The following is a 27,110-nucleotide window of genomic DNA, read 5'->3' as shown; positions in this document are numbered from 1 at the left end:
AGAGGAGCATGTCTTTCACATAATCTTTGTGGGATCTTGCAGGTATCTCATCTAACTCTGATGCCTTTCTACTACTGACCGATTGTAGTTGTTTTACTATTCTGTGTTTGATTATCTCAGTATCTGCCATTTTGACATTTATATGATGATTGAAGGGATGGGCCATATTACGATCTTCCACGGTGAAACAACTATGGAAGATCAAATTCCGTATCCGGTCTTACCTCTGTTATCTTCCATTTTGGTGCCTTTGTGGTCACTGAGGAACTCAATAGATGATTTAGAACCATTTACCGGTTTTATGTAAGACCAAAACCCCTTCAAAGTCATTGAACAGATGTCTTGTTGCTCTCCGTATGCTCATTTTCGTGGTGCAGAAATCTTCTGGCAAGTCGTGGGTCTGCCTCCAATCTTGTGAATGTGATATGCCTCACCTCCCCTCCCCCCCTCCCTCTGCCGTCTATCCCCCCCTCCTCCCATCCCTGTCCCGTAATCTCTTTTGTGGCTATGTGTGTGGTGCACATAGGGTTCTGAGTTGTTGCAACCTTTCTTCTCTCCCAGGCTGCTTTCCCATCCCGATGTCCACTGCTTTCCATGCTAGCTCCTCCCTCTCCAACCCCTCTATCTTCCTTGGTGTTTCCCTGTATGACAACCCAGCCATTCCTTTATGCTCTTGTCTTGCTTATTCACTCTCCCTTTTATTTTTTTGTTTTGTCTTTTTCAGGTTGCCCTTGGTGTTTGACCCCCCCTTTCTAAATTGTTTCTGTAGTGTGAGCCACTTGGGGAAGAACTCGCTCCCTATCATCTCCAGTGTGGGTTGCTCCCCCAGCCAGGCAAGTACCACCGTGCCAGGTAGCCCTGGCTGCGACTGGGTGGCACCCATGGGGTGACTCCTGATCATAGTGGGTTGTACCAGGCCAGATGCTCTGCACATGTAGCGTGTTAAGTTCCACACTTCTGGCCACTTGTCTCGGACCATCTCATCAGAAAGGAACAGTTCTCTGCCTGGCCCTACTCTTGGTTCCTCTGCCTTCTCATCGCTGGCCATCCTCTAGGAGGAAGGCCAGGTCCTCCAGATCGGGGTGAAACCCTTTTCCCCTTACCTGGTTTGTTCCAGGACAGATGGCGAAATTTTCACCACTATTAAACTCCTCTTTTTTGTCGAACACACAGAAGATAAGTTTAGTGAAGTAGACTCACTCAGTAAGATGCGATGTGGTTCCCTACTGATTAAATGAGGTTCTGCCAGTAAGTCAGCCTCTCTTTGTGTTTGTGGGCACTTAAGACATCCTGGTGGTCATCACTCCTCACTAGTCCTTAAATATGATCCAGGTTATTATCTTCCATGCGGATCTCGTCCTTCAGTCTGGTTAGGAACCAAGGACTAACCCGGCACTGCACGACATTCATTTCATCTGGCGAGTCCAGAGGTTCTAAGGACAATTGTGTTGATACTGACACTTTCATTCTGGCTTTTGAGGGGGATACCATCCGAAAGAAATAGAGTTTATGGTTTACCATTGTGACGTGAAACCCTTTATCCACCTCAATATGCTGTTACCAGCATCTCTGTTTTGGTCACACGTCTTCGCAATGTGATGAGGCAATTGTGGGTGCACTCTCCACATGGAGAGCCTCGCACCCCACCATCCAAATGCATGAACTGATCTGACTTTTACTCTCCTCACTCTCTGGATTGCCTGAGCAATGAAATGGAAAGGAAGATTCAGAATAGAAAACTCTTGACTGTCCATCTTACTCCGACCCAGTGTCTTTAATGTCACCCTTCTCTTTTGTTGCATCTACATCTACATCATACTCCGAAGCCACCTAATGGTGTGTGGCGGAGCGTACTTTCAGTACTACTATCTGATCCCACCTACCCTGTTCCACTCGCAAATAGTGCATGGGAAGAATGATTGTCAGTAAGCCTCTGCATTTCGAGAATTTTCTCCTTGTGGTCAATATGCAAGATGTATGTGGGGGTAAGTAATATGTTGTCTGACTCCTGAAAAGTGCTGTCTGGAAATTTCAATAATAAATCGCTCCGTGATGTACAACGCCTCTCTTGTAATTTCTGCCAGTGGAGTTTGTTTAGCATCTCTCTAACACTCTCTCGCCAGCTAAACGATCCCGTAACAAAACACGCCACTCTTCGTTGGATCTTCTCTATCTCCTCTATCGGTCCTATGTGATAGGGATCCCAGATAGATGAACAATACTCAAGAATCTGGTGGGAAAGTGCCTTATAAGTCACTTCTTTCATGGATGATTTACATTTACTTAAGATTCTTATGATGAATCTGAGTGTGGTGTCTGCTTTTCCCACTATCTGTTTTATATGGTCATTCCACTTAAGGTCGCTCTGGATGGTTATGACTAGATATTTTACAGCAGGTGCTGTCTCCAAGTGTTTGTCTTTCCTATGTATGCGCAATATGTTACATTTATTTACATTCGGGGTCAACTGCCAGAGTCTGCACCATTCATCAATTCTCTGCAGGTTGTTATGCAAATTCTTACTATCTTCTGGCATTGCTACTTTGGTATAAACAACTTCATCATCTGCGAATAGCCTTAAAGAGCATTTGATGCTTTCTACTAGATCATTTATATATATTGTAAACAGCAGTGGTCCTATCAAACTTCCATGTGGTACTCCGGATACTACCTTTACATCTGTCAATTTAGTTCCATTAAGAGTGACATGTTAAGTTCTATCTGCAAGAAAGTCCTGAATCCAGTCGCAGGTCTGCTCTGATACTCTGTAAGCTCGTTTTTTTTTTTTTTTTTTTTTTTTTTTTTTCATTAAATGGCAATGTGGGACATTGTCAGATGCCTTACTTGAAATCAAGGATATAGCAAGCTGAGTTCCGCAGGATCTCTGTTTGTAGAATCCATGTTGATTTTTATAGAGGAGATGTTCATTTTCCAAGAACGCCCCAATTCTTGAGCGTAAAACATGTTCCATAATTCTACAACAGATTGACATCAACGATATAGGTCTATAATTGTGTGGATCTGACTTACGGCCTTTCTTAAAAATGGGAATGACCTGCGCTTTTTTCCAGTCGTTAGGTGCCATTCGTTGCTCAAGCGATCTATGATAAATTACTGCTAGAAGGGGAGCAAGTTCTTTTGCATAATCTTTATAGAATCTAATAGGTATCTCATCTGGTCCCTAAAGCCTTTCCACTACTAAGAAATTGTAGCTGCTTTTCAATTCTGCATTTGGTTATTTCAATATCTACCATTTTGATGTTCACACGACGATTGAAAGGAGGGACAGTATGCAATTTTCCGCAGTGAAACAACTTCGGAAGACCGAATTCAGTATTTTGGCCTTCTCTCTTTCATTTTGGTGCCAGTGTGTTTGCTGAAAGAATGAATAGATGATTTTGACCCACTTACTGATTTTACGTACGCCAATATCTCTTATGGTTTTTACTCAGGTTGGTTGATAACGTCTTACTTTCAAAATCATTGAGCGCGTCTCTCCTTACACTCATTTTTGCTTTGTTCAACTTTTGTTTGTCAGCTAGGGTTTTACTTATCTTGAGTCTGAAATGAAAGGCTCTTTGTTTATGTAACGCTTTTCTAACACTGCCATTAAACCATGGTGGATCTATCCCATCCCTTACAACTTTACCCGGAACATGCTTGTCGAGGGCATATTGAATGATGCCTTTGAATTTTTTCCACTTGTTCTCCACATCTTCATCCTCATCATTGAATATTTGGTGCTGACTGCTGAGAGATTCTGAAATTTGTATCTTGTCACCCTTGCTGAGCAAATCTATCTTCCTACATTTCTCAACATTCTTTGTAGGACCTGTTATCATAGATGCTGTCACGGCCTTATGATCACTGATACCTTCTACTACGTTAAGTGATTCAACAAGTTCAGGTCTTTTTGTTCCTTGGAGGTCTAAGACATTACCCTCACGAGTTGGTTCTCTATCTATCTGCTCAAGGTGATTTTCGTACAAGACATCCAGAACAATGCCACACGATTCCCTGTTTCTGGCACCAGTTTTGATGGTATATAATACTCCCAATCTATACCTGGCAAGTTGAAGTCACTCCCTATTACAACTACATGGTCAGGAAAATTACTAATGATATTCTGAAAGTTCTGTCTGAAGCACTCTACAACTACAGATCCTAACCCAGGTGGTCTGTGAAAGCATTCGATCACCATTTTTGACCATTCTTTGATATTCAATTTCACCCAGCTTAATTCGCATTTGGAATCCGTGATAATCAATTTCACCCAGATTAATTCACACTTGGAATCCATGATAACCTCACTAGATTTTGTCTAACTTTTTACTGCAATAAACACGCCGCCACCTATGGCGACTAACCTGTCCTTACCATAAACAATCCCATCTGGACTTAGGATTTCGTTGTCTGGCTTCAACCAGCTTTCTGTTCCTAATACTATCTGTGCATTATAACCTTCAGTAAGCGATACTAATTCTGGGGCCATTTCTTGGATGCTCCTGTAGTTTACTAAAATCATATTAATCTATTTTATCTCTGACCTGCAAGAACCGAGATTCTCTGAGGTCACTTAGGCTGAATTAGTAGGCAAATCATCTTTGCTCCAAGGGAGGAGTCCTCTAGCCTAAAAAAGCCCCAAGTGCATGTCACACGTACTGCACTTCCTGCGTGTAGTGCACACCTGACCTTTTAAGGGGAACCCTAAAACTCTGCAGCCGATAGCGGAGGTTGAGAAATTCGCATCTGTTACAATTGCAGAGCCATCTGAGCCTCTGGTTTAGAGCTCTGCTCTAAACTAGAGGACCGCAATCAACCCTGGGTACGATGCTACAAATAGACAGTTTAGCCTACAACCTATGTGCGTTGTTAGTTGCCTTCACCAAATCAGCCAGCTGCCGAAAGGAGCCGAGGATGGCCTCAGAACTCAAGTGGCAGGTGTCATTCCTGCCGACATGTGCAACTACATGCAGCCGGTTGCACCCAGTGTGCTTGATAGCCACCAGCAGGGCCTCCTCCACATCACAGATGAGACCTCCCGGCAAGTGTACTGAATGCACACTGGGAATCTTTCCCACCTTGCCTGCTATCTCCCTGTGGTGCTCCTTTACCTGCCTAACATTGTAGCTCCCAATGACTAGCATACCCACCCTCTGTACTTGTCTGGAATGGCAGGAAAATCGACCACTGAACCAACAGGAGAGGCATCCCGTGCTGGCTCAGAGTTATCAACAACGCTGGGAAGCACTTGTACTTGTTGCTAAGATGTAGGGAGCCAGTCTGTTCCCACTTTCACCTTCTGCCCAGTGACACGCAAACCCTCCACTGTCTGCCACCCACTCTGGAGTGAGGACAGGCCGGTGAGATGTTGTGTATCAGAAGCCGCAACAACATCTGGGTCACCAGGGGATTCCAGTGACACCAAAGGTGTCACAGGTCTTGTCACTGGCACCCCGATGTCACTGCAACTTCGAGCATTAACTAGAAGCTTGTCAATGGTAGCCAATGCAGCTTCCAGCTGTTTATGGACGGCAGCCAACTCTCCTTGTGTCTGCTCACAACAAGCACAGTCCCTAGCCATATTGTACTGTGTATAAAATAGATATAAGGTCTCAAATGGTGCTACTGACTTTGAAAATATACCAAAGGAGAATAAAGCAACACTAAAATTTGATGTGTAGATTTCTCGCTGTTCTCTGAGACTGCAAGCTATTAAACAGAAATAAATTTCTCTACATGGAAAATTTAAACTAGGAAGCCGCCCTGCACAAGGATATTCACAAGACTTACACAGAAACAAAAACTATGATTAATTTTCTAACACAGTAAAGTACACACGTACAGGTCATTTCTTTGCAGAATCACATGAACAAAAACCAAAGACTAAATTAATTTACAGTTTACAACACAAGTGCTGCCGCTGCTCTGCTGCACGTCCTCTCGGCTCGGCGGCTGCTGCTACACTGCATCCACGTTGTCATCGTCGTTCTGTCTCCTATACCCCATACGTCTTCCCTCTTCCCTTTCCTCCCCCTGAGTGGTTCCCATTCCCTCTCCTCATGGAACTGCTCCTCCTCAGAAGAAACCCTCTTCTCTGACACCTGCCAGGGATTTGTCTCCCTCAAGAAGTCCCCCTCCCAGGTGTCTCCAGAACAATAAGCATATTCCCAGAATGAGATTTTCACTCTGCAGCGGAGTGTGCGCTGATATGAAACTTCCTGGCAGATTAAAACTGTGTGCCGGACCGAGACTCGAACTCGGGACCTTTGCCTTTCACGGCAAGTGCTCTACCAACTGAGCTACCCAAGCACGACTCACGCCCCGTCCTCACGGCTTTACTTCCGCCAATAATATGCATATTAATTCTGCGGGTCCGGGAGTAAGAACAGGCCCGAGGTATTCCTGCCTGTTGTAAGAGGCGACTAAAAGGAGTCTCACACGTTTCGGCCTTTATGTGATGGTCCCCTGTAGGGTTTGAACTACATTCTTCAAAATTTTTCCAAAGAGCAAGCCAATTGGGGAAGGGCGCCTTACATGGTGCATCATGTCCATCGTGCCTTGAGATCTGTGGCCCGCTTTCTCATTGTCACAATTCAGTCCCTTCATTCTCCATCTCTTGGGCGAGCACACCTTCCTGGGTGCATTTTCCACCATGCACTCTGCAGTGTTGCTTTATGCGCCAACGATGCACCTGACTCCAGCACGGTAGCCAGTCCGTTGTAGTGGGGCCACCATGTACCCTGTTGGTTGTAGCCCTCTGACAACACAGGGAGCGCTCTGCTGTTGCCTGTGCCGTTAACTCCCCAAGTATGCCAAGGAGTAGATGCCTGTCACCCTAGGACATCGGGACTCCCGGCAATGGCCATCCTGCCAGGTGGCCTTTGCTGCAAGTGGGTGGCACCCGTGGGGAGGTCCCCTGGTCAGAGTGGGTGGCATCAGGATGGATGATGTGCAATGAAGCGTACCACATCATCACTTGCTGGTGATCAAACACCGGCAGTCTCTAAGCGTTCGAAGACTCAGTACAATGCAAGTAAGTACGACCCTAAATCATTCCCCTCCCAGGCCACACCAATGGGAGGAACGCCAGGCTAAGCATGGCAGCGAACATTCACTGCGGTACCTCGTATGTACGAGAAATGATGGACTCTTTTGTTTCGATGAAGCCACTGTTTTTTGTAGAGACCATGTAGAGGACACGTTTGGGGGGTGGGGGGGGGGGGGGGGGGGGGGGAGCTTGTCCAGTATGATGTGATCAGGGCCAGTCTTGATAAAAACAGCATCCTTTGCCCAATCACGGGCGTTACTTGCTTGTGACAAGCTGGGGGATGTTTATGTTATCATCATGCCCCATAAGAGCTTTAATATGGTCCAGGGTATTACATTCCACAGGGACCTTCTTTTGCATTCTGACAGTGAGCTGTGCATAAACTTAGAGTGATGAGGCTTTTTCATTTTGTCCGGCGCATCCATTGGGGTCCGATGGGTTGCTACCAGTGCCTCCATCCTGGCCTTCGAGGATGACACATTGCCCGAGAAGGTCAAGGTGATGGTCTACCACTGTGATGTAAAGCCATGTATCCTCTCCCTATGCAGTGCTTTAAGTGCTGGCCATATGTCTTCCCACAGTATTCCCAGCATCACTTGTCGAGATTGTGGTCGTCCGTCACATCCCAATAGTCCATGTGCCCCACCTCCCATCTGTGTCAGCTGCCAAGTGCATCGTTCCCCTTGCTCGCCAGACTGCAGGATTTTACAGCGCGAAAGGAAAATCATGGAATACAAGACCCTGGACCGACTGACCTACCCTGAGGCTAAGAGGGAATCTGAGCGCCTACATCTTGTGGCTGTGACCTCCTCTTACACCGCCACTACGAGAACAGTTGTAGCCCCATCTGTTCTGCGAATTCTCATCGACTCTCCAAGCCAGAGGACTACACCTGCCCACTTGATGGTCTGAGGGACTTACCTCCCTGTTGCTCCCACACCACCTACCTCGGGAGCTGCACTGATTGGTCAACTCCCTAAACCTTTCATACTTTTGGGAGATTTTAACACTCATAAAGCCTTGTTGAGTGGCACTGTGCTTACTGGCAGAGGCAGATGTGTCAAAAATTTACTGTCACTACTCGATCTCTGCCTCTTAAATACAGGTACCCCCACAAATTTCAGTATGGCACATGGCACATATTTGGCCATTTATCTCTCTGTTTGCAGTCTTGGCCTTCTCCCATCTGTCCGCTGGAGAGCACATGACAACCTGTGTGATAGTGATCACTTCCCCATCTTCCTGTCACTGCCCTAGCGTCAGGCCCATCGGCGCCTGCCCAGATGGGTTTTAAACGAGGCGGACTGGGAAACTATCACCTCTGCTGTCACCATTGAATCTCTGGCACCTGGTAACATCGATGTGATGCTTGAGCAGGTGACTACAACTATCATTTCTGTGTCAGAAAACGTGATCCCTTGCTCTGTAGGGTGCCCACGGCGAAAGGCAGTCCGTTGGTGGTCGCCCGTATTCGCTGAAGCAATTAAGGAGCATTGACAAGCTCTACAGTGACATGAGCAGCACCCTTCCCTGGAACACCTCATAGCTTCTAAACAGCTCTGTGTCCGCGTTCGCCACCTTTCAAACGATGGAAGCAGGAGTGTTGGTAGAGATACGTCTTGGCCATTGGGTGCCATACGTCACCTTCCCAAGTCTTGGCAATGATAAAACGTGTTTTCGGGTACCAGACCCCAACAGATGTTCCCGGTGTTAACATAAATGGCATGTTATCTACCGACAAAAATGCGATTGCTGAGCACTTTGCTGAGCACTATGCTCGAGCCTCTGCATCGGAGAATTACCTCCCAGCGTTTTGCACTCTCAAATGGTGGCTGGAAGGGAAAGTGATGTCGTTCACTACATGCCCCATTTACAGAGTGGGAGCTCCTCATTGCCCCGGCACATCTCCTGGGCCATCGGATCCACAGTCATATGATTAAACATCTCTCATCTGACTATAAGTGACATCTCCTTGTCATCTTCAACCGGATCTGGTATGATGGCATCTTTACATCACCGTGGTGGGAGAGCACCATTATTACGGTGCTCAGACCTGGTAAAAACCCGCCTGATGGATAGCTATTGGCCCGTCAGACTCACCAACGTTCTTTGTAAGCTGCTGGAACATATGGTGTGTTGGCGGTTGGTTTGGGTCGTGAAGTCACATGGCCTACTGGCTCCATGTTAGGGCGGCTTCCACTGATAATCTTGTGTCCCTCAAGTCTGCCATCCGCACAGCCTTTTCCAGATGCCAACACTTGGTTGCCATCTTTTTTTATTTACGAAAAGTGTATGACACGACCTGGCGACATCATATCCTTGCCACATTATACGAGTGGGGTCTCCGAGGCCCGCTCCTGATTTTTATCCAAAATTTCCTGTTGCTTCGTACTTTCAATGTCCAAGTTGATGCCTCCCATAGGTCCATCCAAATCCAGGAGAATTGAGTCCTACAGGGCTCTGTATTGAGTGTCTCTCTATTTTTAGTGGCCATTAACGGTCTTGCAGCAGCTGTAGGGCCATCTGTCTCACCTTCTCTGTATGCGGATGACTTCTGCATTTCTTACTGCTCCTCCAGTACTGGTGTTGCTGAGCGGCGCCTGTGGGGAGACATTCACAAGGCAGAGTCGTGGGTTCTAGCCCACAGCTTCCAGTTTTCTGCTGTGAAGTCATGTGTCATACACTTCTGTCGGAGTCGTACCGTTCATCTAGAACCAGAACTTCATCTTAATGATGATCCACTCACTGTAGTGGAGGCATATTGATTCTTAGGACTGATTTTCGGTGCCCAGTTGACTTGGCTATCTTACCTTCATCAGCTTAAGTGAGAATGCTGGCAGCACCTCAGTGTCCTCCGCTGCCTGAGCAACACCAACTGGGGTGCAGATTGCTCTATGCTGCCGCACCTCTACAGAGCTCTTGTTCAATCCTGCCTTGACTATGGGAGTGTGGTTTATGGTTCGGTGGCACCCTCGGCGTTGTGTTTACTCGACGCAGTGCACCACTGTGGTGTTTGCCTAACGACAGGTTCTTTTAGAACGAGTCCAGTGACAGTGTCGTGGTGGAGGCCGGAGTCCCTGCATTGAAGGTTAGGCGTGCACAACTGCTTGCCAGTTATGTTGCACACTTTCATAACTCTCCTGTGCATCCGAATTACCATCTCCTTTTCCCACCCATGGCAGCCCATCTCCCGCATCGGAGGCCCAGCTCAGGGCTAATGATTGCGGTTTGTGTGCGATCCCTACTGTCTAGACTGGAGTCCTTCCCTTTACACCCTATACTTGAGGTCCATTCACGTACACCTCCATAGTGTACACCTAGGCCGCGGCCTTGCCTGGACCATTCACATGGCCCTAAGGACTCAGTTAACCCCACGACTCTCCACTGTCACTTCCTCTCGGTTCTCGACATGTACCGGGGCCATGAAGTGGTTTACACTGATGGCTTGATGGCCGGTGGTCACGTTGGCTTTGCTTATGTTCATGGAGGACATGTAGAACAGCACTCCTTGCCCGATGGCTGCAGTGTTTTCACTGCAGTGCTGGCGGGCATATTTCGTGCTCTTGAGCACATCCGCTCATGCCCAGGCGAGCCATTTCTCCTGTGTACTGACTCCTTTAGCTATCGACCAGTGCTACCCTTGTCATCCTTTGGTAATGACCATCCAGGAGTCCATCAATGCCCTGGAACGGTCCAGTTGTTCAGTGGTGTTTGTTTGGACCCCAGGTCACGTTGGAATCCCAGGCAACAAACTCGCTGACAGGCTGGCCAAACAGTCTACGCGGAAACTGCTTCTGGAGATGGGCATCTCTGAACCTGACCTGCGTTCTGACTTACACCGTAGGGTTTTTCGGTTTTGGGAGATGGAATGGCATAACAGTACGCACAACAAACTGTGCATCATTAAGGAGACTACGAATGTATGGAAGTCTTCCATGCGGGCCTCTTGCAGGGAATCAGTTGTCCTCTGCTGGCTCCGCATTAGCCACGCTTGAGCGACCCACGGTTACCTCCTGCGCCGTGAAGACCCGCCTCAGTGTCGGTGCGGCGCCCGGTTGACAGTGGCCCGTCTTCTCGTGCACTGTCCCATGTTGACTGCCCAGCAACGGAATCTTGGGTTACCGGGCTCATTTCCACTAATTTTATCTGACAATGCCTCATTGGTTGATTTAGTTTTACGTTTTATTCATGAGGGTGGGTTTTATCATTTGATCTAAGTTTTAGCGCATGTCCTTTGTCCCTGTGTGTCTTCCAACCTAGTGCTTTTAGGGTGGAGTTATCAATGTGTTGCAGAGTGGCTGGCTTCTCCTTTTTATTCTCGTGGACAGCCATGGGCATCTGCTTTGTTGTTTTACTCTCTTCATCCCATTTCTTGCGTTTGTGTGGTTTTCTTGTCCCCCTTTTGTCCATTTACATGTTTGTTGCCCTTCATCGTTCTTGTGAGTTTTCCTTTCATTCCGTTTTGTGTTGTCAGCCTTGTTTGTTTTTTTCTCACACTTGAGACATTGTTTTATTTGGAACAAGGGACTGATGACCTCGTAGTTTGGTCCCTTCCCCCCCCCCCCCCCTCCCCCTTTTAATTCAACCAACCAACCTGTTCGGAGTCAGAATGGGAATCTTTCTCTGTGGGTCTCAAGGCCACTCATTCTGTTTCAGGTCCGGATATTGCTGCAAGTTAATTCTTCTAGCCCCTCAAAGGAGGAGAAGAAGGAGATGTGTAAGGCACGGATGAAATCCCTCTCCCCCCCCCCCCCCCCCCCCCCGCCCCTCTTCCCCCTTTGACGTTCCAGAGGATATTGTCCCCTCCATCTCAATCAGGGTCTGATCTTACACTCAAGGAGGTCACTCCATCCTTACCGGTGATGGACAGTGACTCAGCACAATGATGGATTTTGGCCCATTTGACATCCACCCACATCTTGTACTACCCTCCTCCAGTGGCATTGTAATGGTTACTGAAATGTCCAAACATAAGAGGGACAAAGGATAGGAGACGTGGAAGGGCAAACCCAGGTTGAGCACATCATTTTTCCTTAAGAAATTACAAATTAGTTTCAAAATATGCCAACGCTCAGAATAAGAATTCAAACCACACAGCCTTCTCTTGAACCTGATATATAATAATGAACAGAAAGTTTCTCTTTCATAAGCAGTCTTTTAAAACAAGACAAATATCAATTTAAATGACAAGCTTCACTTACACAGGCAAATTTAAAAGGGAGAAACAATAATAGAAATAACTACTGTTTATCACAATAAGCAGGCTGAAGCCACCCTTACCCCTGCAGAGGCTACTTTTAAAACTTGGTAGACAACAAGTTGAAGTAACCCAAAATTTTAAATGGCTGTAAGGCCCTTAAATAAAGCCCACACAAGTATAACAATGGAATTAAGTAAAGATTCCTAAATTAAATTACACAACAACCAAGAACAAGAATCAGTCCTCCAATAAAGAAGGTGAATTTAAGTTTGGTAATCTTCCAAAGAGTTAAAAGAAGTGTGCAATCAGTGAATTAACGATGGAATTTAAATGTTTGAAAACCTAAGTACCGTAAATGTTTTTAAACTCAAGCACAGAAAATAGATTTGTAGGTTTGTTACACTAGCTCACAGCAAGACAGGGCAAGCCTGAAAAGCCAGTTACTTAAAACCACCCATCAAATAGAATATCTGGAAAACTTAAGTTGTTCAGTAGCTGCAGCTGTGTTGAAGGCAACACATTTCCTGAGTGAGCGAATTGTTGCAGCAGTGAAAGCTGGTGCCACCACTTGAGATCTGGAGTCATAAGCTTTGAAGATGTAGTTGTGTCATCCATCCCCCCCCCCCCCCCCCCCCCCCTTCCCACCCTCCCAAAAGACAGCCACCTGCTGGAAAGGTGACACTCACCTGTTCTTTGATTACCAGTACCCATTGCATATTGATTTCAGGGAATCTGTTTCTCCTTACTAGGGAACAGGGATATGTAAAGCTGGTATAATCATTGTGTACAATTAGGATGAAATATGTGGGAAAACTGTGACAAGTGGTGCTTGTGCTTCATGATAATGCATGTCCCCATACCACAAATTTCATAATGCAGAAGTTACACTAACTCAACTAGGAGACCCTCGAGCACTTGCCCTAAATTTCTGATCTCTCCCCATGTGATTATCGTGCCTTCGGGCCGTTACAAAAGGCCTTGAAGGCTCAACAATTCCTGTTAGACAAGGATGTGCAGCAGGCAGTTACGGACTTCTTCATCCAGAAGGATACAGCGTTACAGCAAATGGGTATCTTCAACCTGGGACATTGGTAGGATTATTGCCTCAGTGCTCATGGTGATTTTCCTGCTTGGCATAATGATCCTATACTGTAAAGACTTCAAATGGAAACTTTCTGATCACCCCTTATACTATTTGGCATTATTGATATTTTGGCTTTCAATTCTCGAGGCAAAACCTAAACACACTCATTTGCTTGTTCTTTGATATAATGATGGTAACAGGTTGCAAATGATATGGTACAGCTTGTACTATTTACTTTCATGCATTTGAATCTCATGTGTACATCTTCAGTGTTTGTAATTCCAGGAAACAGTGTATTCAACATTTATTGAAGATGAAAAGTATGATTAGATTAATAGACCATATTAACATAGTTTTCTGTGACGTGTGTGATTTTGATCACTGTTTTTCTCAGGTGGTATCACTATTCCTTTATTTTACGCTTAACCCAAAACCAGCAGTTGGATTCCTTGAAGCACCTCGCTGCTGCATGACAGGCAAGGAGCAGGTAGTCAATCGTTTCCAGGTGGTTGAGAGTCGTTGGGGCTACAGTGGCACAAGTGACCGCATCAGGTGAGTCAAAGATTAATTAAGGCCGCATTATTATTGATAAACTTTGTTATATTGAGAAGGCCTACATATAGTTTATAATGACTTTTTTGTATATTATTATATAATATTTTGGACCAGTATCCAGCATACACTTATCAGACCAGTAGAAGATACCTAAAAATAGTATGTAATACATGTTGTAGGATATATGCTATGAGAATTGGAGTCTGTTTATAATGTTATGTTAGATGCTGTAGTACTTACATATATTTTGCTTTTAATTCTTCATATTAGTTTTTGCTGATCGTATATGAATATTATACAGTTTCTACCACATTATCATGTGAGCTTAAATGAGCCTCATTGTACTTTATATCACTGACATCTTTTGTTGTTGAAGGTAACAATTCTTGTGTACTTCATTTTTGTTTTGGTTATGTATATGATCTGTGTTTTGCCCATTGCTAACAAATATATAAAAATATAGGTAGTGTAAAAATAAATTATGTAAAGTCTGTTTAGTTTTGTTTAAAAGATTGCTTCATTATAGGATGAAGATATCTGTAAATTTTTGATAAAATGTTTAGTTTTTAGGTCTGTTTGTTCATTTAGATTACCACTTGGATAGTCTTTCATGTGAGTAAAAATTACTGTGTGCTGATTTATTGTGTGTGTGTGTGTGTGTGTGTGTGTGTGTGTGTGTTTCCTGGTTAAATGTTGCCTGCTTTCGTATTTTATTGTTTATTTTTACTGTATTTGCATCACACCTATTCTTCTGTGAAATTCATTTTGTAGTGTTCAGTTCTTCTGTGTGTAGTCATGTTTATTCGTAGGTGTTATGTTCAGTCTGTGTAGTAACTATCTGAAACTGGCCTCCTTATGAGTTATGGGCTGATTGGATTGGTCATTATCCATAACTTATGACTTACGAATGTTGGTGCTTGTGATTCCTAGAAATCATGAAGTCATGTTTGGGGTTTCTCTCATATATGGTGAGATCCAAGAAATTTAGTTTTTCATCTGTTTGTGTTTTAATAGTTAACTGTATTTATGGTTGGATAGTGTTATGTCCTCACGAACTTCTTTAATACGAAACTGTGATTCATCTGTTAGACAAATTATATCATCTGCATATCTGTACCAATATTTTATTTTGTATTGCTTTGGTTTAACTATTTTGTCGAAGATTTGATTTTCTATGTGATTGATGGAAATGTCAGCTAAGAGGCCACTGATTAGGCATCCCATAGGTAGTCCTTCTTGAGAGTAAAACTTCTTGCTGAATGTGAAGTAGTTTTGCTCTATGATGAGCTTCAGTATGGCTGATATTTCTTGTATGTTTGTTGCAGGTATGTTTCCTTGTAGTTGCAGATTTCTATGATGTTGATGGTTTCTCCTGTTGGAATGTGTGTGTACATGGTAATTATGTCAAATGAAATTAATGTTGCTGTGTTTGGTATTTTTTCATTTCTTATTTTTTTCTGTTAAGTCATTTGAGTTCTTTAGGCATCTGTTTTCAGTGTGTTTGCATATTGTTTGTAGCAACGTGTCTGTTTGGCTAAGTAGTATATTGGTGCATTGGGAGAGTTTATTATTGGGCATAGTGGTATATCTGGTTCATGAATTTTAGGCAATGATTTTAGAGTGGGAGCCTTGGGATGTTTCTGTATCATTCTTTTATCTCTGTGTCTTTGAAAATTGTTTCTGTTTTTCAAAGTTTTTGGTAGATTTATTTGGTGTTGCTTTGTTGGGTCACTTGTTAATTCTGTGATGTTGCTTTGGATGAATTCTAATGTTTTGTCAGTGTATTCCTTTTCTTTTAAAATAAAATTTAATTACCCTTGACAGATTTTGTGGTAATGGCGTTTTCCTGTATTAATTTTTTTTTCTATATATTTTTTGTCATTGCATTTTCTGTTATGGTGATTATGTTCTCTTTGTGTTTTATTTCCTCAGTGACTAGTTCTTTTGTTACATTTGCATTTAATTCAGGTGTGTTCAGTCACTGTTGCTGTATGATGTGTTCAGTTTCTGTTATGAGATTCTTTGTTGTTCTGTGGGACCATTGTGTTTGTTATGTTTGGGATCCTTTTCAGTCAGACTGCTTTCTTGTTCAGAGAAATTTATCTGTTAGATTAATCACTCTTTTGTGAAAAGTGTGTTTGTTATATTGATGTTGTGATTGATGAGCAATTGTGTGAATTATAATTTTGGTGTTTCTTTTGCGGGATTATTTGTTTTCTTTCTATTACAGTATCTGTGTATGTTCTAAACCTGTGCATTAATTCATCAAAACTGGTGTATACTTTATATGAGTTGCTAGCTCCTATAAGCAGTATGTATAGTTCAGTGTTAAATGCTTGTTCTTCGGAATACAGAGACCGGACTTCTTGCTTTATCCATATGATTTCAGCTTTATGTCTTGTCTGTTGTGCTGCAGATGGCATGTTGTTTACAGTTGTGATTACATAACTGGGTATTACTTTTAGGCCAAACATACTTTATTGAATGTTATATCAACCCATTGGCTACTACAAACAGGCTGTCTGCATTCCATGCTGAGTGCAGCTTTGTTGTGGCTGTTTTGCTTGCCACCATAAGGAAATGTGGTGAGAGATGGCATCCCGGCTCTTATGAAATACTTATCACCCAATATTAAGAAAACTGTTTGCTGAAAAAATTGATTTTTGTACATCTTACACTCTGATTACTTTGCTCAGTAAAGGACTGAATTTCTTTTTGTTATTCTTCCTAGTTACTGTATTCCATCAAATTAAGTAAAACATTACATGCTATTTTAAAGAGTTTACAGAGGTAAAAACACATTCCTTAAACTTTGCTTTGTTGCTTTTACCATATACATTGCTGCATGTAGATAAGATATCTAAATTTTATTTAAAATTCAGAGCAGAACAATATCTCATTTTGTTCCCCAGTTGTTGATTTTTATATCCAATGAACAGTCGTGCACAAGAAATCCATTACCATCCCTGCAGGTCAGGAATTATGTGTCATATTTTATTCACCATTGGAGATATTGAAATGAATATTTTTGCAGCTGATAGCATGCAAAGAGGGACATATGCTGTGTGACAAATATGTGAATCTTTTTATTCACCAAGATATGGATGTAAGTCATCCACAGCATTGAGTGGACAGTGGCTCAGGGTGATTATCACAGTCAGTTGCACTGTAGGAAATCCCAAACGGCACGCATATACACTTCCACAGCACCTGGGGAATGCCAGAGCAGGATATGCATATACATCCACAGCAGCGAAAGGGTTAAGCATAGTTTTCTGAAATTTGATTGATATATTGTGGAATTTGTTGAAGAGCTGCGAAGAAAGGACCTGCCTCGGCATAGAAATAATCATCTTATGACTGCTGCAGTTCTTACTTCTGTGCTAGCTAAGAAAAAATGGAGAGGAATTCTGCTTAATGAAAGACACAGTTTTGTAGTTTTGTTTTCACCCAAATATGTTTCAGCACTTTTTGCACTATCATCAGTGAGTTTATTAGTTTGCTTTCTTCGTTGTCACATGTTAACCTCTAAGGAAACTTTTGGTTCAAAATATTTACATTGATGAAATGAGCAATTGTTGACAAATATCTTACATTCATTTGCATACAGCATAGAATTGAGACATATATCACTGAGTTGAGGCATTCTGTATTGTTTATTTGTGATATGTGTAAAGGTACTAGTTTCATAATAGATTTGGAAATCAAGTGGATGTATACATTTATATAGATGCCTGACATGGTTGGTTGTTTGTGCTGGTAGCTTTAAATCTTCTACACGATTTACAGCTTGTCATCTACAAACAGCTAAGTGGTTTGTAACTGTATCTGCAATTGTAGCTTTTTTGAAAATGTTGAAGGTATGTGCTGAATTTTCTTTACGTGTTTCTAGGTCTAGAAAATTTATTTTGTTGCTCTCCTCGTGTTCTATTGAGAACGTGATTTGGAGTGTAGGTAACTGAATTACAAGCTGAATGTGTATCTTTCTTGTTTAGTTCCACTTATTGTGACTAGTGTTATCAACATACCTTCAGTAGTACTGTATATTATTGTGCCTTTCTGCGTGCCCGTTCAAGATAGCATTTTCAATTTTGTCAAGGAATATATTTGCTAGAGTGCCAGCAAGATAGTTTCCGATTGCAAGGCCCTTGTCTTGTCTGTTGCATTCATTGGTTGGTAAAAATAAAATCAACTAAGTTTAAGTAGTGAGATAAATTCATCTACCTTGGCCCTGCCACCAAATTCATCTAGCTTGGCCCTGCCACAAAAGTTTTCTTCAGTATTGTGAACAGTTTCATTGACTGGGACATGGATTGTTTGGTAATGTCTAGGGAAAATAATTTAGAATTTTCTGTGATTTTATGTCTTTAATTTGATGAATAAAGTCTGTTGAACTTTTGATTGTTTATTGTTTGTTACAAACATAATTTTGTATACAAAATAAACGAATGGGAAATGGTGGTTGGGAAACAGTGACTTCCAGTTGCATAGGGCATTTTGGAAATGCGTTGATGAAAGTTGAAAATTTGTGCCAGACTGGCACTCAAACCTAGGTTAACCCTTTCTCATGAGCAGATGACTTAACCACTTCAGCCATCTGAACACGGCCCGTGACCGACCCAAATTTCCAACTTACCACATGCTGCAAAATGGCATCACTTGTCCATTAACCCCCTACTCATAAATTATTCACTCCCATAGTGGTTCAGATGATATTAGTGCATGCACACTGAAGCAAATATCATGGAGCCATTACAGGAGGGAGAGAGAGAGAGAGAGAGAGAGAGAGAGAGAGAGAGAGAGAGAGAGAGAGAGAGAGAGAGAGAGACTTGGTCAGTATGTTCTTTTTTTTTTTTTTTTTTTTTTTTTTTTTTGTCTCTCTTTTATTTGTGCGCATAGTTTAGGCATGAACCCATCATTGTTACACACCATTGCTTAACAGTTTTGTTGAATAGGGTGCCAGTCTTGTTCGAAGATTTTTAAATGAGTGCTGAAATCTGTCTATTGGTGTCTCTTGCCAGTACATTTCATTTTGTTCTTACTAGAAGTACTAATGTTTTATTAATGTATTCTTGTTTTCTGATTAGTATGACAGTATTTCCTTTGTCTGCTTGTAGAAGCATTGTTCTTTTTTGTTTTCTCATTAATAGCATTTATGGTTTCAGTTTCACTGGTCCGAGGACTGTTACTGTATTCTAGAATGAGCTTTCCACTTTGCAGTGGAGTGTGCACGGACATGAAACTTCCTGGAAGACCGAGACTTGGACTCAGAATCTTTGCCTTTCGCAGGCAAGTGCACTACTGATTGAGCTACCCAAGCGCAACTTACGACCCGTCCTCACAGCTGTACTTCCATCAGTACCTCATCTCTTACCTTCTAAACTTCACAGAAGCTCTCGTGCTGAAACTGAAAGGCCAGCACACCTGGAAGAAAGGTTATTGCACAAACATGGCTTAGCCACAGCATGAGGGATGTTTCCAGAATGAGATTTTCACTCTGCAGCAGAGTATGCTTTCGGTAGAGCATTTGTCCATGAAAGGTAAAGGACCTGAGTTCAAATCTTGGTCTGGCATAAGGTTTTAATCTGCCAGGAAGTTTGTTATTGCATTGTTTATTATGTTTTTGATTCTTCATGATCTTCTTCTTCCTGAAACATTTCTGCTTATAAACATATTCCAACTTATGTAACCTATCACCTATATAGCATGTATCGTGTATTATTTTTTAAACAATGGAAAATCCAGGGCAGAATAAGCTTTGTTTGACAGTCATTTTGTTGTGTCTATCTGCAACTTTTCATAATAATGTCATACATTATTTTTATGTATCTTCTATAAGACTGCTGATAACGAGCATATGCCAGATACCAGTCCATTAAATTAAAAAATATAAAAAGCAAGCAGCCTTGTCTTTATAAACAAATAAGAGTTGTTTGTGAACCATTTGAAAGTTGCAAGACACATTGAGTACAAAACATTTGTAAATCTGGTGCTCAAGAAAAAATAGGTCTCTGAATACTAAATTATATGTTATTATCATCATCATCATCATCATCATTTAAGACTGATTATGCCTTTCAGCATTCAGTCTGGAGCATAGCCCCCCTTATAAAATTCCTCCATGATCCCCTATTCAGTGCTAACATTGGTGCCTCTTCTGATGTTAAACCTATTACTTCAAAATCATTCTTAACCGAATCCAGGTACCTTCTCCTTGGTCTGCCCTGACTCCTCCTACCCTCTACTGCTGAACCCATGAGTCTCTTGGGTAACCTTGCTTCTCCCATGCGTGTAACATGACCCCACCATCTAAGCCTGTTCGCCCTGACTGCTACATCTATAGAGTTCATTCCCAGTTTTTCTTTGATTTCCTCATTGTGGACACCCTCCTGCCATTGTTCCCATCTACTAGTACCTGCAATCATCCTAGCTACTTTCATATCCGTAACCTCAACCTTGTTGATAAGGTAACCTGAATCCACCCAGCTTTCGCTCCCATACAACAAAGTTGGTCGAAAGATTGAAAGGTGCACAGATAATTTAGTCTTGGTACTGACTTCCTTCTTGCAGAAGAGAGTAGATCGTAGCTGAGCGCTCACTGCATTATCTTTGCTACACCTCGCTTCCAGTTCTTTCACTATGTTGCCATCCTGTGAGAATATGCACCCTAAGTACTTGAAACCGTCCACCTGTTCTAACTTTGTTCCTCCTATTTTGCACTCAATCCGTTTATATTTCTTTCCCACTGACATTACTTTTGTGTTCGAGATGCTAATCTTCATACCATAGTCCTTACATTTCTGATCTAGCTCTGAAGTATTACTTTGCAAACTTTCAATCGAATCTGCCATCACAACTAAGTCATCTGCATATACAAGACTGCTTATTTTGTGTTCACATATCTTAATCTCACCCAGCCAGTCTATTGTTTTTAACATATGATCCATAAATAATATGAACAACAGTGGAGACAGGTTGCAGCCTTGTCTTACCCCTGAAACTACTCTGAACCATGAACTCAATTTACCGTCAACTCTAACTGCTGCCTGACTGTCCATGTAAAGACCTTTAATTACTTGCAAAAGTTTGCCTCCTATTCCATAATCTCGTAGAACAGACAATAACTTCCTCCTAAGAACCCGGTCATATGCCTTTTCTAGATCTATAAAGCATAGATACAATTCCCTGTTCCACTCATAACACTTCTCCATTATTTGCCGTAAGCTAAAGATCTGGTCCTGACAACCTCTAAGAGGCCTAAATCCACACTGATTTTCTTCCAATTGGTCCTCAACTAATACTCGCTCTTTCCTTTCAACAATACCTGAGAAGATTTTACCCACAACGCTGATTAAAGAGATACCTCTGTAGTTGTTACAATCTTTTCTGTTTCCATGTTTAAAGATTGGTGTGATTACTGCTTTTGTCCAATCTAATGGAACCTGTCCCAACTCCCAGGCCATTTCAATTATCCTGTGTAGCCATTTAAGACCTGACATTCCACTGTATTTGATGAGTTCCGACTTAATTTCATCCACCTCAGTTGCTTTATTGCACTGCAATCTATTGACCATTTTCTCCACTTCCTCAAATGTGATCCTATTTCCATCATCATTCCTGTCCCATTGTACATTGAAATCTGAAACATTACTGATCGTATTTTCACCTACGTTGAGCAACTCTTCAAAATATTCCCTCCATCTGCCCAAGGCATCCACACGATTCACCAGCAGTTTTCCTGACCTGTCCAAAATACTTGTCATTTCCTTCTTACCTCCCTTTCGAAGACTGCTAATTACACTCCAGAATGGTTTTCCAGCAGCTTGACCCATAGTCTCCAACCTGTTTCCAAAGTCTTCCCAAGATTTCTTCTTGGATGCTGCAATTATCTGTTTGGCTTTGTTTCTTTCTTCAACGTAACTTTCTCTGTCTACCTGAGTTCTAGTATGTAGCCATTTTTGATACGCCTTCTTTTTCCTTTTACAGGCTGCCTTGACTGTCTCATTCCACCAAGCTGTTTGCTTCATCCTACTTTCACACACTACTGTTCAAAGACATTCTTTAGCCACTTCTAGTACTGTGTCCCTGTACCTTGTCTGTTCCTTTTCCAATGACTGTAATTGACTACATTCAACTAACTGGTACCTTTCTGAGATCACTGTTATGTACTTGTGCCTGATTTCCTTATCCTGAAGTTTCTCCACTCTTATCCTCCTACATATGGACCTGACCTCCTGCACTTTCGGCCTCACAATCCCAATTTCACTACAGATTAAATAATGATCAGTGTCATCAAAGAATCCCCTGAATACACGTGTGTCCCTCACAGCCTTCCTGAATTCCTGATCTGTTATTATATAGTCAATGACAGATCTGATTCCCCTGCCTTCCCAAGTATACCAGTGAATGTTCTTATGTTTAAAAAAGGAGTTTGTGATTACTAAGCCCATACTGGCGCAGAAATCCAAGAGTTGTTTCCCGTTCCTGTTGGCCTCCATATCCTCTCCAAATTTACCCATAAACTTTTCATACCCTTCTGTTCGATTTCCAATCCTGGCGTTAAAATCACCCATGAGCAGAACACTGTCCTTGTCCTTTACTCTTAACAACTACATCTCTGAGTGCCTCATAAAAACTATCCATCTTATCTTGATCTGTCCCTTCACAATGCGAATATACTGACACAATCCTAATTTTCTTGCTAGACACTGTCAGGTCTATCCACATCAGTCATTCATTTACGTTCCTTACTGCAACTACGCTGGGTTCCATTTCTTTCCTGATGTAAAGCCCTACACCCCATTGTGCTATTCCTGCTTTGACTCCTGACAGGTAGACCTTGTATTTTCCCACTTCCTCTCCTTTCTCACCCCTTACCCGAATGTCACTAACAGCTAAAACGTCCAGCCCCATCATACTTGCAGCCTCTGCTAGCTCTACCTTCTTCCCAGAGTAGCCCCCATTGATATTAATAGCTCCCCATTTCATTACCATTTGTTTGCCAAGTCGTATCGTAGGAGTCCCTGGTTATATGTAACACACCTAAAAAAAGGAAAACTACTACGGAACCAGTATTGTGATTATGATGACCATTATTGCTGCTTATGACAGAAATGGACAGGAGAAAGATTAGACATTGACATAGCAGGAAATAGAAACTCTGCTAGCTACCCCATGAAACCAGGAACAAATTGCAATTCAGAATTTCATTTTTGCAAAAGATCGTCAAATTTTAATAAATTTTATTTTAATGACAATGAAACAACTTATTACAGAAAGGTTTAACTTAATATCACTGAACAAAAACCATCCCATAGTAGTACAGTAGAAATGATGGAATGTGTAAAAATTGCAATGATGCAGCAAAACTTCCAAGAGTAGAGCAAAACAATGTTCTTACTGAAATATCCAAAATAATCAAAAATCATTATAATAAACAATGCAATAACCATCAGCTGATCAGTCAAACCAAAGACATAAATGCTATTAATGACAAAATAAAAATTAACAATGTTATGCTTCTAAAAGCTGGCAAAGAAAATATCATACCAATGAACAAACAAAAATACATTAAGAAAACACTAGAAATTTTAGTAAGGACATGATAAAACACATTGACAAGATGCCCGACAGATTTCAGGCACTTCCTTAAAAAAGCATTAAACATTACTGGCATCCAACTCAACAAAACTGATAACTGTATCTTTCAATGAATTGGTGAATTTTATTACACCTTATGTACACGGAAAAAATACTGTTCATATACTCATTGAATTTCACTTTTCACAGTGTTGGAAGTTATCTACAAATCTGAATGGAGTAAAATACTTTGTTGTAAAGGCTCAGTATGTAGTGCTGTTATGTATTTCTGCAATAAATAATTCAAGATTCTGAAACAAATAAATAAGCAGTTGCAGTGCTATTTCCGTACATTTAAATACCTTTGTTGAATGTTTCTACAGTTACTTACTGAATAAGTATTAAATATCTAATGAAACTATTCCCCTGAATGCACTTCAACAGATGGTTCTTTTCATATGTCTTTCTTGATGCAATCAGTTATTCATATGGCTTCACTGTGTCAGTTGTTTGCATGCCTGCAAATCACAAATTCTCGGCAATCACTACTGAGTATTTCACAATTGCACCCTAAAACTCTATACTGGAGAAACCAACATTGCAGTCATGGTTACGGTGGCAACTATAGTACCTATTTTTTCCCTCATCAGTGTGATAGTGCTGACATCTTCAAAAAGAAATGATACTAATTATCTTCATAATAATGGGGAAAAAATTTTGATCAAACTGTGACCTAATTCTGTTGACACAAAATATAAGTATGACAAAAGAAACATTTAATGATATGAATATAACAGAGGGAAACATTCCACGTGGGAAAAATATATCTAAAAACAAAGAAGATTAGACTTACAAACAAAAGTGCTGGCAGGTCGATAGACACACAAACAAACACAAACATGCACACAAAATTTAAGCTTTCGCAACAAACGGTTGCTTCATCAGGAAAGAGGGAAGGAGAGGGAAGGACGAAAGGATGTGGGTTTTAAGGGAGAGGGTAAAGAGTCATTCCAATCCCGGGAGCGGAAAGACTTACCTTAGGGGGAAAAAAGGACAGGTATACACTTGCGCGCGCGCACACACACACACACACACACACACACACACACACACACACACACACACATCCATCCGCACATACACAGACACAAGCAGACATTTGTAAAGGCAAAAAAAAAAACATTTATTATTATGAATTAAATAATATATGGCCAGCATGTCCAGATCATAAATTTAAAAAATTAAAAATGTATGGAAATAATTTCTTGCTTAAAAAGTAGTTATTCCACCATATGGATGTATATAAGGGTATCTGTCTTATTATGATTCAGTTTTGTGTCACTCACTGTAAATCCAAATCAGAGGTTAATCACTGTTTCTAGAGGTGGAATAATCATATGGCAAATCATTTTAACCAGATCATGTCAGTGGTATAAAGTGTATCGCAGTGCCCTTCTCAGGATGCACATATTGACTCATATTTCATATATTACTTAATGTAGGCCTGAATTATGATCCTTGAAGTTTCAACAGCCATGTAGAAGGTCAAAGTGCAGCAGGCATACTGGCTGTGAACATTGCAGTAAGTATGACACTTATCAGAAAATGATGGTGGCACGGTAAGGTAACACCAAGTTTTTTGAGACCTCCATCGCTTGTGGGTGAGAGTTCTTCGAATTCAAAAGGAATACCAAGTGGCAGGTTCCTGGTTGCTCTTCAACAATGTCTCAGCCCACAAAGTGAAGATTGTGTGTGAATTTTTGGCCAGCAAACAGATCGCAGTCCTGGATCACCCATTGTATTCGCTGGATATGCTCCTAGCCAACTTATGATCATTCCTCCAAATTGAAGTTGGCACTAAAAGGACGCCATTATGGTGCAGTCAAAGACATCCAAGAAAATCGCATTGCAGCTCCAATAAAGAACTAGAGTGACTATTTCAGAACACTTTTGAAACGATTTCAGCTCTGTATTGGGGAATGTGATTCATGACTCTTATTTTACATAGCCACAGTCCTAATGGAACTGGGATACAATATGTACTACTTCTGTCTTTCTGGTTATTACTGGCAAAGAATCACAATGAAAATAAAAATTTAACGCCACTCTCATTTAACAACAGTCATCAGCTCTTTCTTAAACTTCTGCTAAAAGCCAAACTCCATCTTCACTTTATCTGCAATGCTCAGAAAAAGATAAATAAATAAAATAAAATTGTAACAAATAATGTTTTGATGTAAATACAGCTCAGCAAGCTCTCTTGTGCAGCATGCAGCATAGTGATGTAAAATTACTGCACCATCACAACTCAGTGATAACTTGTCATTGTAGTGCAACTGCCACTGGTACTGCCAGCAGCAGCGAAGTAACCCTCATATAACATGAAATGTCCAATGAGATTGTCTAACTCTAAACCACTGCATACAAGTTTACACAAAGAATGAAGGATTCAGAATGACAGTGTGTTCATTTGTTTGAATTTCCTAATAACTGTTGTCAGAGGACATTGCACTTGTCCACTGTAGGCCAGTAATGCAAGGATCTCATACATTCGCGTCTGTGCTGGTACCTCTGCTCATGAAGTTACTGTGGTATCTATCCCATTTGGAGGACACTCATTGTTCCTTGGTGTGGCTCTCCACATGCAGATAATATGACAAATTCACACAATATTTGTGCTTTCCTCTATCACAACTTGTTTTATAGTTTTCATTTACAAATATTTTCCATTCCTAAGAATATGTAGGGTAGGTAGCATTCCTCTGAAGTTGTATGTAACAGCACACTGTGTGCTCGTGGTCATGTATGTTAAATAATCTACATGTTTACCATTTTACAACATGGAACAGGCTGGACATTTGATCATGTACGCAGCTGGTTGCTTGTATTTATCCAGTCTCTAACTACTTTTAAATAAAACCTTTTGTTATTTTTATTAATGTGTATTTATTTAAATGACATGGCTATTTGTAGGACACTGTTCCAATCAAGGCAGTATTAATTCAAATCATGTGAATGGTTGTGTCTGTTTCTTGCCTGCTCCTTCCGTTTCATAATACCTAACAAGCAGCAAATATAAGCATGACTAGCACTTATATAAACATGGCCTAGGCACAAGTACATCTTGTAGATTAAAGTAAATTAATAAAATAGGTGGCCACAGATAACAGTTACTTACCATCCATAAATGACTTTGTACTTTAATACAAATAATACAAAAAAAAAGGTAAGTTTATGCTTCCACTGGACATCACTACTGTAGATCACCAGACACGACTTCAAATTTGCCAAATTGCATCACACCGAGCAAGAACGTGCCATGACCGAGCAAGAACGTGCCATGTGTGAGGGAATCTTAGGTGGACTGCCATGGCTCACTGCAGCAGATTTTTTCACACTAGAAAGGTGCAGAGCTTTTGAACCTGCCGGAAATTCAACTGGACTGGCTGAGCCACCAAAGTCCATGTGTTTCCTTACACACAGCAAAATTTGGTTTGGCAGAGTACTATTTGGCTTGCTGGATTGTTCATGCACAGTGGCCTTAGACTATTTGGACTACTCTGATCGTCTAGATTTGACAGTTAAAGAAGAGATTATTATTATTATTATTATTATTATTATTATTACTGTTACTGTTACTT

General features: G+C 41.6%; 1 protein-coding gene across 3 annotated transcripts in view; it reads left to right on the top strand.

Annotated features, from left to right (window-relative positions):
• Positions 1-27,110, top strand: part of LOC126412232 (BTB/POZ domain-containing protein 2-like) — a 70,230-nt gene that overhangs the window by 32,627 nt on the left and 10,493 nt on the right. For all 3 annotated transcript variants that reach the window (XM_050081722.1, XM_050081723.1, XM_050081721.1), the window contains exon 5: positions 13,730-13,887. In XM_050081722.1, the coding sequence (XP_049937679.1) occupies positions 13,730-13,887 (158 nt within the window). The remainder of the gene's footprint in view (positions 1-13,729; positions 13,888-27,110) is intronic.

Source organism: Schistocerca serialis, chromosome 7, assembly GCF_023864345.2.
Source record: "Schistocerca serialis cubense isolate TAMUIC-IGC-003099 chromosome 7, iqSchSeri2.2, whole genome shotgun sequence".
In the NCBI taxonomy this organism is placed as follows: Eukaryota; Metazoa; Arthropoda; class Insecta; order Orthoptera; family Acrididae; genus Schistocerca; species Schistocerca serialis.
This window is presented reverse-complemented; position numbering and strand designations above follow the sequence as displayed.